The 14,541-nt window shown below is 42.8% G+C and overlaps 1 protein-coding gene across 2 annotated transcripts in view; it reads left to right on the top strand.

The window, feature by feature from the left end:
- The first annotated feature begins 1,659 nt into the window (after positions 1-1,659).
- Positions 1,660-14,541, top strand: part of SAMD10 (sterile alpha motif domain containing 10) — a 35,027-nt gene continuing 22,145 nt past the window's right edge. The window contains exons 1-2 of one of the 2 annotated variants that reach the window (XM_083146713.1): positions 1,660-2,317; positions 9,194-9,375. In XM_083146713.1, the coding sequence (XP_083002839.1) occupies positions 2,233-2,317; positions 9,194-9,375 (267 nt within the window). In that variant the 5' untranslated portion in view covers positions 1,660-2,232. The remainder of the gene's footprint in view (positions 2,318-9,193; positions 9,376-14,541) is intronic. The other variant, XM_083146716.1, reaches the window with a different exon arrangement.

Below are 14,541 nucleotides of genomic sequence, written 5' to 3'. Positions count from 1 at the left end.
CTTTCTGGTCGTGCGGGGTTTCAACGCCCGGTAGGAGCCGGAGCATATGAAATAGCCCATATTCTGTTGCGCTTTACAATTGGACCAGTGATAAAACAAAATGAAAATACATAGCCCTAAAGGTGCTCATACAAATACAGACTTTTTCAGCCAATCGACCGATTTTCGACCGATTTTTGCAGAAAATCAATCGCAATTGTGAACAATCGCGATCCAATGCACACTCCCGCAGACATTTTAGCAGGATCTTTTGATCTTAGTGGCTGCAGGGAAGATCAGAAGATGCAGCTAAAGATGTGTGGGACTTGGGTATTTTGTGCGTTTGGGTATTTGGGAGTTGAAGCACTCGCTGCTCCGATATTTGGGCACTTGGGCGCGTTTGGGTGATGGGGTATTTGGGAGTTGGCTTGGGTGTGTTCGCATGCTCAGGTGTTCAGGAGCGTTCAAACGCTTGGGCAAGTTTGGGTGTTCAGGGATTCAGGTGTTTGGGGCGCGTTCACGCACTCGGGCGAGTTCGGGTGCTCATGGACACAGGTGTTAGGCGCATTGGTTGCTTGGATATTTAGGCACTTGGGTGCATTCACAAGGTTGAATATTCAGGTGCATTTGGGCGCTCATGAATTCAGGTGTTCGGCACATTCGCACACTCAGGCAAGTTTGGGTGCTCATGGATTTGGGTGTTCAGGTGCATTCATGTGATCTTGTGTTCAGGCGCGTGTGGGTACTCATGGATTCGGGTGATCGAGGCGCTTAGGGATTCGGGTGTGTTTAGGCTTGTTCACGCGCTCTGAGTTTGTGCAAGTTCGGACACACTCAGGTGAGTTTTATGCGCTCATGGATTCGTGTCTTCAACGCGTTCACGCACTGGAGTGTTTGGTCACGTTCGCATGTTCAGTCAAGTATTTGGGAGTTCGGCGATCAGACATGTTTGCCCGCGTTCGCGAGCTCGGTGAGTTCAGGCACGCTTGTGTGTTCGGGAGCTTGGTTATTTGGGTGTTAAGTTTCGTTCAGGCACAGTCCAATGTTCGGGTATTCGGGCGATTAGGTGCATTCGGGTGCTTGATGGCTGTTTTGGTATAAGGGCGTTCAGGTATTCGGGCAAGCTTGAGTGCTCGGGTATTGGGGCGCTCAGCCATGTTTGGGCGCTCAAGTGTTTGAGTGTCCAGGTGTTTGACGGGGTGAACGACATGTGTGTGGGGGAACGACTACGGCACACACCTACATGTCAGTGACATGCGCCGGCAGCACAGCTCGGCCTGGATAGTTTCCGGGCATCCCACCGAAGGGGTTCAAATTTTTCTGAAATCTTAAGATACTGATGGGGAGTGCAAGGATAAATCTTGAAATCACTGATCTTTGTAGTGTGTGGCTAGGGCCAGATTAAGGGCCTCATGGGCCTGGAGCTGAAAATGTTCAAGGGTCTATCAAGTGGAGGAGGTGAGGCCAATGCCATGTAGGCATGTAGAACCCATACACTATAAGCCCCAATATCTCCCTATGGGGGAAATTTACTAAAGTTGGGAGTTCTATTTCAGGTGGGATGTTGCTAGAAGGTGCTAAATAAAAAGGAAGTAGAATGTGATTGGTTGGCCATAGCAACATCCCATGTGAAAGGCCCTAAACAGAATATCTCATCCAGAGGGCATAGTCACGCTCCATCATCAAGAGACAGCACACCATTTTGCCAGGGAACAGCACATCCCATCAGAACGCATGATACTTTTATGTCAGGAGACAGTTATGACAAACACATATAAGCACATTTTATGAAATGACAACAGAATCCTGATCACAGAGAACACAGGTTAACATGTCAGTGGCATAAACATGTCACCCACACAGGACATGTCTTGACAAAACATCTCCCACAAAACATGATAAAATAACAACAACAAAGTACCAGAGAGCCAAGGGAGCATGTGACAGGAGTGATGCTGAGCATGTAGGCAATGTCTACAGAGCATTTCACCCAGATGCAGAACAGCATTTAGTTAAGACAGAGCATCTCACCCAGGCGCAGCTGAGTATCTATGGGAAGAAGAGGGATTTCAGCACCAGCCGGAGTGACCCGTACTACACAGAGCTGTGTGAGTGCTCCCTCCCTCCTTCCTCCCCTAGTCTGTCCTCTGTGCGCTTCTGCTGCTGCTGGAGGAGGGAGGAAGCGCCGGAGCCCTGTGCTGCTGCTGCTGCTGCTGCTGCTACTGCTGTCTGTCTGTCTGACCCGGACGCCCGATGTTCACTGACCTTCGAGCTCGGATCGGTGAGAGGGAGCCTAGCGGGAGTGAGGACTACAGCACGGAGAGGGTCAGCATGGAGGGTGAGTGTGCGGATAATCAATCTTACAGACTGGGGATGCATATGTGTATTGTGTATTCAGAAGGGATAGTACCTGTGTGCAGTCAGTGAGGGAGAGGGTGTGTGTGAGTGTGTAGCAATAAGAGGCAGTGCATGTGTGCAGTGAGGGATAGTAGGTGTGTTGTGACCTGTAAGGATACATATGTGTATACTCTTCATATGTTACAGCATGTTACAGTAATAAGGATACTTCATGTGTGTATGTGAGGATATAACTATAGAGACCACATTGAGTGTTCAGCAACAGCTGGATCATTTTCTAACATGTTTATTTGTCTCACTGTACATTTATTTACATATATTTTGTGGCCTTATGAAATGACATCACACTTGCCAGCTATCAGTGTAATGATGTCATGCAATGCCATCACACACGCCTACTATCAATGTAATGACCTCAGAACACCTAAGTGGGAAGAAGATGTCTCAGTATGTCACTTTATTCTGTATGAGCGAGTTTGTAAATAGTTTGAAAGGCCTGAGGAATAATTTAAGACGGATACAGAAATATTTATCTTTATTATACTAAACGCATTGCGCTGGAGCAGGGCTATTTCTACAGGCTGCACCGCTAATCGTCCTTCAGAACAAACATTAGAAAGCTCAAGTACAGGAGTGATTGCTGGTATTGCAGTAGACATGCATTATGCTCAGCATGTATAAATACCAAGGAAAACATGACCAGATTCATATAAGACATATTAACTTCAACACCAAGATCAGCTGCCAAATTAGGACAGGAAGCCCAACCTGAAGGTGTCCATACAGGCTGTGAATTTGATTGCCAAATGAGCATTTATTAATTGTGCTAATTGGTCATGAAACAGGTGCACATCTATCGTCTATGTCTGGAAGAAGAAGTAATGGTACGACGTGTGAACAAATTTGAAGTGCATTAAATATTAACAAATTCCACATGTTAAACCTATATACTAGCCCTATCCTAACTAAAAGTTGTTGTTTTTTCTAGCAATGGGACATTCCTAAAGGGATTGTAGGATAGTCACTGAAGTGACATTTTTAATGGTACCAGCTAAAACCGTGATCCTGTCATGCTGTATCTACCATACCAAAGAATAATCATTGTTCTCACAGCTGATTGATTGTGTAGAGTTTGAAAAAAAAACTCCCTAACTAATCTCTAGACCTGCCGCAGCATTCCATATTGACCAGCCAGTTAGATTTCAGCAGGAAGCACGACCTTTCAGAGTGCTAAATTTGGACTACCTCCTGTGTATGGCACTTGTGTTATTCTTGTAGACTAGGTTTAAGCTATGAGAAATCTCCAGGAGGATTTAAGAGAGGTATATGGTTGATATAGCACTATAGTTGGGGCACACATGGTAAAATATGCTGGCTCGAGAATACCACACAAATTAATAATTTGCCTTGCCTTCAGCAAGGGGTATGAAAAAAAGTGTACTTATCACAGCAGACTGGAGCCGAACATGGTTAAGCAGAAATAATGCCTGACGGGCATCTCAGTTTTGGCTTGTACCTTCCTACACGGGGAGGGTGCAAGCCAGCACCGAAACTGCCTTTGGGCTTTACGTCTGCTTACTGATGTGCTGCTCCATTCTGCTGTGATAAGTACAGGTTTTCATAGTCTTGTGGAAATGTTGCTTGCATCTTGCTAAAGTATAAATTACATATTGGACTTACTGCTGGTCTGATCCCACAGCGATCTAATATGCTGGATTTGGCGGGATACGGTCATATTGTCTACAGCATTTAGGTCTACAAGCATTAGGTCTACACCACTAGGTCAACCTGCATTTAGATCGACATGCATTTAGGTCGACAGGGTCATTAGGTCGACAGGGTCATTAGATCAACTTTTATAAGGTTGACAGGGTTATTAGGTCGACATGGGGAATGTCGACAGGCAAACGGTCGACATGGGGTCATTTGACTGTTCTATGAGTCGACATGTGCTGACAGGCGGTATTTCATGCCCTACCATCCACTAGGGCATGGTGGGAGAATAAAATAGTGTGCCGAGCGTAGCGAGGCACCGTGCTCGAAGCATGGCGAGCGAGCCATGCAAGGGGATGCGGTGCTATGTTTACTGTGTCGACGCTTGAAAAAAATGAAAAAATAAAATAAATAAAAACATGTCGACTTTTTCACTGTCGACCTAATGACCCTGTCGACCTTATACCTGTCGACCTAATGACCCTGTCGACCCAACACATGTTGACCTAATGACCCTGTCGACCCAACACATGTTGACCTAATGACCATGTCGACCTAATGACCCTGTCGACCTAACCCATGTCGACCTTCAGTCAGGTCGCCCTAAATGCAAGTCGACCTAATGCTTGTAGACCTAAATGGTCTGACGAATGATCCCATTCCTTGTGGGCCTAGTTCAGCATGGATCGCTAGTCATAGAATTCACAGCGGACTTTGAGCAGAGAGCCACCACCCAGACAGAAATAATAACCGCCCCTTGCAAAATTGCAAATGCATGGCAAAGATTTATTTGCAAACAACAAGCCATCGAAGAGTTATTTTTCCATCTGCACTAGTGTTGTGTTTCCACTAATCTGTTCAAGAATCAGGCTGGAAGTGGTCGTCGCTGACATAAGAGACCCATCCAAAAAACGCCTGGTCATGCCTTTTCAGACACATCAAAACAAAAAAAAGCCATGTTTCTACCCCTAAACACTGTCAATCAAACTGCAGCTACTCTGCGACTTCTATGCAGACGGTAAGGATAATTTTCCACTAATCCATGCACGCACAGTTGATCGATAATCATCTAATTCTGGGATTAGTGATCCAGTAGAGACTGACTTAGATTTGCGGGCTTCCGGCTGAAGACAGCATCAAACGCATAAACTATCATGTGCAAGCGCAGTACAAAAACCATCAGTCCCCCGTGCAAACGTGCTGGATTACAATGAGGGCCTATGTGCAGTACTCATTTATTTTTTTATTTATATTTGGCACTCATTAAATTTGCAAAAGAGAATTTTTTTGAAGAGTCATCACATACTACCAATAGAGCACCAATAGAGCACCAATAGAGCAAAAGGGTCAGGTCAGACATATTGGAGATTCAAAAGCATGCACTTTCAGGTTCTTTTCTATGTAAAGCCGGGCACACACTGGTGCGATGTTGGACCAATATTTCGTTTTATAATTACATATCGCCTATCAGTGTTTGCGCTCAATATGCGCGCTCCTGCAGTCACATGCAACATTTTCAGGTTTGATGTGCAACCCTGCATCCTGTGGACAGCTAATGAAGGATGGAACATAATCTTTCTGTCCTTTCATTAACATCACTCCAGTGTGTGCGCAATCTGGGCTGACAGGCATTTGTTCCGATGTCTGAGCGAAAGCCCTGTAGCTCATGTGTGTACCCAGTAATATCTGGATTTTGTTTTTCAATAAGTAGCGCCCCTAAAATTTGAAAGGTCCAAGTAGATATATACAGTACACGGTGGCCCGATTTAGAGTTGATTTCGGTTGGGTGAACTCGCAATCTTACCGATTATGAAATGACTGCGCATGTGTACGGATTGTAGCGCAAATGCGGGAGCCAAAATAGTAAGAAAAATAGTGTAAATATCTCATTTCAGTCACAATGTGATGGACAGGAAGTTGCCATTTGGTAATAACCGGCTGTTTTCAGGAAGTGTCAGAAAAAACACAGGTGTTCCCAAGCGTTTTAGGGAAGGGCGTGCGGCGTCAGCCCCAGTGTCGGCCAGCCTCTCTTTGTAGCAGAGTTGTGGAAGGATCAGGTTAAGAGATGCACTAAACTTCAAAAAGTGATAAAATGGAGAGTGATAAACAACCAATCAGCTCCTGTCTGACATTTTTCAAACACAGTCTGTAACATGACAGATCGGAGCTGATTGGCTTGCTGTTTATCACTCTCCATGATATCACTTTTGAAGCTTACTACATCTGGCCTTAAAACTCACATTTGCACTGAGTGGGAAAATCATTTCACAATGAGTAAAATGCGTATGCATGTGCGATAGGATAGTGCATACTGAAACTGTCACAATTCACACACAGATTTGCATTTTGTCTGGGCGGTGGCTATCTACTTGCAATCATCTGCAAATTAGCAGATGAGCTATCAACTCTAAATCAGGACCATGGAGTGGTAATTTATGCATTGGCATACATTTTTCGCATATTTCTCTAATGTAGCATTTTTCTCTTTTGGCATTTATTTTATTCACAGCATCCACCCGATGGAAATCATTTTCAAGTTGGCAGGTTTCCTTCACAGATCGCATGTGGATGTGTGCAGTCAGCTTTTTTCTTTGTTGCCCCCTGTTATCTCAGGACTCCAAGAAATAAAATGGCATATTTGCTAAAAAAAAATCTAAAAATGACATTTAGGTGCTAGACTTACACCACGCGCTAGTGGCAACGAGACACAAAATTGGTTGCTGAGATCCAATGTAAATTTTGCACCCAAAGGAAATGTTGATACAGCCCTAAACACAAGCTTGATATCTTATAAATAGAAAATGTGACACTTCGCATAATACACTGATATTCTCAAAACTTTTATAGCTGCTCTTTCGTTTGAATATCGCTCATTAACGGGCGCTCACATCAAAGCTTCAATGCTAACAATCTTAGAAATGTTAATTGGATTATCCAATTATTATTTTAACACCTTCACATCCCCCTCCAGCTCAGTATGCATTACTGGGAAAATAGCTCAGAGGAAATAAGAGAAAGGGAAAAACAAAAACTGGATTTCTATAGCTGCACAATCTCGTCTAATCCTTCTCTGTGTGTACTCTGCAACTGATTGTCTACCGAGGCTGATAACCCAGGAAATTGCTTTCATAGTCTGTGATTGTGTATGCGGGTTAGGGCTTGTCCATAAGAGCAGCTCCTTTATGCCATAACAGAAGGACAGAATACGCAGCACTAAGACGGCCTTTAGCCTCTCCAAGGTGTCCTGATCCTTACATTGAATCAATTGATCCCTGTACTAAAACTGACAGTGCGTGCATGTGGGCACTGTAAGCAAACGGATGGCGGACTGGTGGCAGGGAAATGAGTACGTGCCGCATTTATTGTCCATTATCTGTTTTCTGTAACATGCACTGAGCCGTGAACAAGACCCACCTGAAAATGCTCATGTGACTGAGGCCTTAGGCTGCTGACATTTACAAATAGCACAGTGACATCTTATATATGGTTCTGGCCCTAGCTTTTATTGACCAAGGGGCATATTGATAAACAGGCAGGGACGGCTTTACCTTAAGGCAGATTTGGGCAGCTGCTTAGGGTGCTGGGGTTTGGGAGACATCACTTGGTCTGCTTATCAAATATTAAGGATGTCTATGTATATTGTACTTAATGCAGGTGGTGGCTGTGGAACCTCTAGGATGCCACCTCCACACTTTCCCTTTCGGAAAAGTGGGTATTGATGTCAGTGTGGAATTGGGTTGAAGTTTTGCCTAGGATGCCGAGCTGACACTGGCCCTGAAAACTGGCCCTTTACTCCAGTGCTGAATGCACACCTTATTTTATTTATTGTCTATTCGAATGGTGTTGTCACTAATACTCCTTACTATTATACAAAATTGTTTTTGATAAGTTTGCCAATAGTGTCTCACACATGTAACACACGTCAAGTAACTTTTACACCCTACAGTGTAATGATGAATCATGGATTGAGACAGGAGTATTATATTAAGCTCCTCTGTCACTCAAACAAATCACATTCAATAAAAGATAATGTCACCAAGCAGTCCAGAAAATATGGCCACAATCTTTAATGTAAAATCTTCCATGCAACTGTTAACCATTTGGACAAGCGTTACATTTACATTGTCCAATCCATTGTTCACCTAACTCCCTATTTATTTCAAAATGCATAACCTTGAAACAAAACCAATCCTGTTTACATGTGTCTCTGATATCTGAAATGTCGCAAGAGGTCTGGAGAGGTGGAGAAGCAGTTGCGGTGAAGTCCAGACCACCAGTCATTGGCCACTGACCCTGGGTGACATCATTATGCCAGATCATGTGATAATGTCAATTCTGCCCCAAAATATTTAGGTTTTCGGAATACTGTATGTAATAGATGAAGGATTTTGGGAGTTTCGGTGAGTCTGCCCTTATTTTAAATCGGCAATCATTTACCAAGTTGTTTTTTTCCTTGTAAATGATTGCCTCTTTAAAAATTCAGACAGACTCGCCAGATTTCCCAAACAGCCAGAATCTTACAGGCTATTAGATATTGAGGGGAAGATGTATGAAGCAGTGATAAGGGAGGAGAAGTGATAAAGTGCCTGGTACTTTATCACCGGCCAATCAGCTCCGTTTTAAACCCAGCCTGTAACTTAACAGTCAGGAGCTGATTGGCCGGTAATAAAGTAACAGGCACTTTATCACTTCTCCCTTATCACTGCTTCATACATCTACCCCTGAGTGTACAACAGCAACCCCACCCTGGCCCTCATGCAGGTCATTGACCTGCATGTTCAGCAGATGGGAGGGGGGTCTTAATGATGCGCAAAAGCACACATTGTTAATGCAATTAAGCATGCAACTTTTTTTAGTGGATGTTTTTCACACATAACCTTAAAAAAATCTGTTAGTGTGTATGGTGCTTTATAATGTTTATGTACCCAACTGTTTTCTGGCTTGCCTACAGTTGAATATGTAAATCTTATGACACACCACAGGTAATCCTGTTGCTTTCACTATCTCCCTGAAATGCTTTTTCAAAAACAGGCAAGTATGCTTGCCTATTTATCTGTCAGTAAAAGCTGACGGCTGTCACCTCCGCTGCCTATGCATATAGCATCGTGACTGTATAATGTAACTGGATTATCTTATTCGATAGCTGCCACTCACTACAGACTTTGTCGAAACCTCCTGGAGCACACTGTGTCAGCTGAGAACTTAAATCATCGCTTTCGCCGTGAGATTGGCAACAGCCTGACCTGGCACGATGGGCGGGGTCACAGAGCAACTGGAGGCAGGGTCATCAAACTTCTTAAACAGCCTGGAACAGAAGTAACACAGGTAATAATGTGAAATGACTATATCCTGATAGTTTTATTCCGTTGTATAAATATATTTAGGAAAAATTGAATATGGCCTCCTGGGTCCATTTTGTGATATCACATGGTGTAGCTTTGATATGGCAACGTGAAGTGAGTAACCGCTGAATCAATTTCTGAAGGACAGAGTAAAGATTCAAGGTTAGGTGAGATAGTATAATTAATCACCTCATCAATACGTATTATTATTTGTATCAAACAGCTGTTTGGAATAACATTGGAACATGTTTTGCACAGTATCACAGATTATATTAAGTCTACATTACAAAGATCCACAAATGGTAATATACTTGATAATATCTCTTTGATCTCTCAGGTTGCAGTAATAGAGGATACAATCCAGAGCAGCACACACATACACACCGCAGTCAGGAGGAGACTATTACGCAGGACTTGGGGGGAAGGTTCTTGCTGGACAATTCATGTGTGACCTCCTTGGACAGTGAGAGCATCATTATAGGGATCTGCATACCTACGCAGAAATTACCAAGCGCAGACACAAATGGCCTGACATTGTGGTGCCTGATGTGAGATCTAGTGCTGTCACACAAATCAACGCCACAAAATTGAGCATATATAAATGTAATGTTGGATGTTAAGGTCCTGGTGAGAAAGGCAGTGCCGAGGTAAATATGAGAGATGTTCTATTAACCTGCAGTACAGCACATACATTATTAGTGTGCAGAACATGATCTATGACTGTGCAATGATGTGTAGAAGACAATTTATCAAGGCATTGTGCTGTATGGGAATTGACTTATCAATGTGAAATACTGGAGGCAGAAGATATAGTGATGTATAGTAGGTGCAGGATACGATTCATGAGTGTTTATTGTTGTGCAGGAGATGATTTTTCATGGTACAAGAGATGATTTGTGAGTGTGTAGTACAGCACAGGAAACAACTCACTGGTGTGCAGCACGGAGCAGGAGAGGATTCTTCAAGGTCTGGGAGATGATCTATGATTACTAAATACAGTGCAGCAGATGATCTATGAAATATGCTGTATGGGAGAGGATTTATGAGTGTGTGATGCTGTACAGGAGATGATTTGTAAGTGTGCAATGTTGTACAGATGATTTATCAGTGTGCAATGCTGCACAGGAGATTATTTATGAGTGTGGAATGCTGCACAGGAGATTATTTATGAGTGTGGAATGCTGTACAGGAGATTATTTATCAGTGTGTGTGCGATGTTGTACAGGAGATAATTTATGAGTGTGCGATGTTGTACAGGAGATGATTTGTGAGTGTGCATGGTGTACAGGAGATGATTTGTGAGTGTGCATGGTGTACAGGAGATTAGTGATGTACATTGCTCTGGAGGAGATGATCTATTAGTGATTTTGTAAACAGAAGATATATAGCATGCAATTAGTGATTCCATTAGGATCCAGACAGGGCGCTGGTACCACTACTGTGGGCAGGACAGCTAAACTGGTGTCACTAATCTTGGCGGGATGGCCCTGCTGATTTTATCTTTGCTTAATGTGAGTAGATGCCATGCGCATACAAGCGGCGGTCAAGGCATGGTCAGGCTGTTTTAGCAGGGCGCTGCTAAAGGGGCAGAGTCCAATAGGTCTACATCAATAGGTCAACAGAGTCAACAGGTCGACATGGTTAAAAGTTTGACATGAAAAAGGTAGACACATGAAAAGTTTGACATGAGTTTTGTTGCAATTTATTTTTTAATATTTTCTTATTTTTTTCATACTTTACCACCCATGTGGACTATGATAGAGAAATGTAAACTGTGCCAAGCCCAAGGCACCAGGCCCGAAACACGGCGAGCAAAGCATTACAATAATTGGGTGTCCATGTCAATGAGTTTGAAATTGACAACCCCCAATAAAACTGCGAAAAATCATGTGTCTACTTTTTTAACCTGTTGACCTTTTAACCCTGTCAACCTTTTGTTGTAAATTTATTGACTGATATATTAGTGTTTGGTGCTGTACACCAGATGATATATTAGTGTGTGGTGCTGTACAGCAGATGATATATTAGTGTGTGGTGCTGTACACTAGATGATATATTAGTGTGTGTGGTGCTGTACAGCAGATGATATATTAGTGTGTGGTGCTGTACAGCAGATGATATATTAGTGTGTGGTGCTGTACAGCAGATGATATATTAGTGTGTGGTGCTGTACAGCAGATGATATATTAGTGTGTGGTGCTGTACACCAGATGATATATTAGTGTGTGGTGCTGTACACCAGATGATATATCAGTGTGTGGTGCTGTACACCAGATGATATATTAGTGTGTGTGGTGCTGTACACCAGATGATATATTAGTGTGTGGTGCTGTACACCAGATGATAAGTGTGTGGTGCTGTACACCAGATGATATATCAGTGTGTGGTGCTGTACACCAGATGATATATTAGTGTGTGTGGTGCTGTACACCAGATGATATATTAGTGTGTGTGGTGCTGTACAGCAGATGATATATCAGTGTGTGGTGCTGTACACCAGATGATATATCAGTGTGTGGTGCTGTACACCAGATGATATATTAGTGTGTGTGGTGCTGTACACCAGATGATATATTAGTGTGTGGTGCTGTACAGCAGATGATATATTAGTGTGTGGTGCTGTACACTAGATGATATATTAGTGTGTGTGGTGCTGTACAGCAGATGATATATTAGTGTGTGGTGCTGTACAGCAGATGATATATTAGTGTGTGGAGCTGTGCAGCAGATGATATATTAGTGTGTGGTGCTGTACAGCAGATGATATATTAGTGTGTGGTGCTGTACACCAGATGATATATTAGTGTGTGGTGCTGTACACCAGATGATATATCAGTGTGTGGTGCTGTACACCAGATGATATATTAGTGTGTGTGGTGCTGTACACCAGATGATATATTAGCGTGTGGTGCTGTACACCAGATGATAAGTGTGTGGTGCTGTACACCAGATGATATATCAGTGTGTGGTGCTGTACACCAGATGATATATTAGTGTGTGTGGTGCTGTACACCAGATGATATATTAGTGTGTGTGGTGCTGTACACCAGATGATATATCAGTGTGTGGTGCTGTACACCAGATGATATATCAGTGTGTGGTGCTGTACACCAGATGATATATTAGTGTGTGTGGTGCTGTACACCAGATGATATATTAGTGTGTGGTGCTGTACAGCAGATGATATATTAGTGTGTGGTGCTGTACACTAGATGATATATTAGTGTGTGTGGTGCTGTACAGCAGATGATATTTTAGTGTGTGGTGCTGTACAGCAGATGATATATTAGTGTGTGGTGCTGTACAGCAGATGATATATTAGTGTGTGGTGCTGTACACCAGATGATATATTAGTGTGTGGTGCTGTACACCAGATGATATATCAGTGTGTGGTGCTGTACACCAGATGATATATTAGTGTGTGTGGTGCTGTACACCAGATGATATATTAGAGTGTGGTGCTGTACACCAGATGATAAGTGTGTGGTGCTGTACACCAGATGATATATCAGTGTGTGGTGCTGTACACCAGATGATATATTAGTGTGTGTGGTGCTGTACACCAGATGATATATTAGTGTGTGTGGTGCTGTACAGCAGATGATATATCAGTGTGTGGTGCTGTACACCAGATGATATATCAGTGTGTGGTGCTGTACACCAGATGATATATTAGTGTGTGTGGTGCTGTACAGCAGATGATATATCAGTGTGTGGTGCTGTACACCAGATGATATATCAGTGTGTGGTGCTGTACACCAGATGATATATTAGTGTGTGTGGTGCTGTACACCAGATGATATATTAGCGTGTGGTGCTGTACACCAGATGATAAGTGTGTGGTGCTGTACAGCAGATGATATATTAGTGTGTGTGGTGCTGTACAGCAGATGATATATCAGTGTGTGGTGCTGTACAGGAGATTATATAATTGGATGATGATGTGAAGTAAGTATTAGGAAGCAGATGTTATAGAGGAATGCAGTGCTGTGCAGGGGTTGGTGTGTGAATGTGCCGTTCTATGCAGTATTTTTTATTAGATGTACAAAATATTTATTAATGTGCAGTGTTGTGCAGAAGATGATTTATTAATGTGTAACTATGTAAGAGATGATTTATTCATTTTTAGTTCAGTGCATACATATTTTCTATTATGCGTGGTGCGGCTGCAGGCATTAAGCTTTTTCCGCAGATGAGAGAGAATTGGGTGCTTCACTGGATGTACTGTAATCAGACCTAGTGAAACACTAGGGTTACCCCAACTCCCTGATATAATGAATAAATAAAGAAAACTTGTGCTTTAGATGAGCGCTGTCCAGTGTGAACTATGGGCCTGATTCAGAGCTGAATTCGCAATCCATTTGATTATCGAATGACTGCGCATACATACGGAGCACGTGTGATGCAAAATAGCGACAGAAATAGTGAAAAGATGAAGGGCCAGATTCTCTAAGCTTCAAAAGTGATAAGATGGAGAGTGATAAAAAGCCAGCCAATCCGCTCCTACCTGACATTTTTCAAACACAGTCTGTGACATGGCAGGTAGGAGCTGATTGGCTGGCTATTTATCACTCTCCATTTTATCACTTTTGAAGCTTAGAGAATCTGGCCCTTAATCACAATTCACTCGGAATTTGACTGACAGGAAATCAGCGTTTGGGGGTGGTAACCGGACATATTCTGGGAGTGTAAAAAAAATGCAGGCGTGCCCAGACATTTTAAGAGAGGGTGTGCGATGACAGCGCTGACCTCGATCAGCCTGTTTCTGTCGCACAGTTGTGGAAATGTCAGACATTTGCAAAGACTGTAAAAATAATTTGATGGTTGGTGTTTTGAGTATGGTTGTGGGACAGGATAGCAAATAGCATTATTTTCGTATATCACACGTAGATTTATGCAGAGCGGGATTTCTTTCTGTCAGGGGGACAGTCATTTGTAAATTTGCAGATGAGAGATCAAGTCTTAATCAGGCCTCATGATAGTGATGTATATGCAATTATATGGAGGGTATCCTGTTAGCTGCAATAATTTATACCGTGATTTTTGCCCAATAGTCATTATGAGACTATGCAATTAGAATTAGTTTATTTCTGGAGCAATATTTCCTGTTTTTATGCAATAACATGGGCTCTGGGCATACTTGCCGACT

Source organism: Crinia signifera, chromosome 6 (assembly GCF_055691185.1).
Source record: "Crinia signifera chromosome 6, ASM5569118v1, whole genome shotgun sequence".
NCBI lineage: Eukaryota > Metazoa > Chordata > Amphibia > Anura > Myobatrachidae > Crinia > Crinia signifera.
Note: the sequence above shows the minus strand (reverse complement) of the source record. Positions and strands in the feature narration are given on the sequence as shown.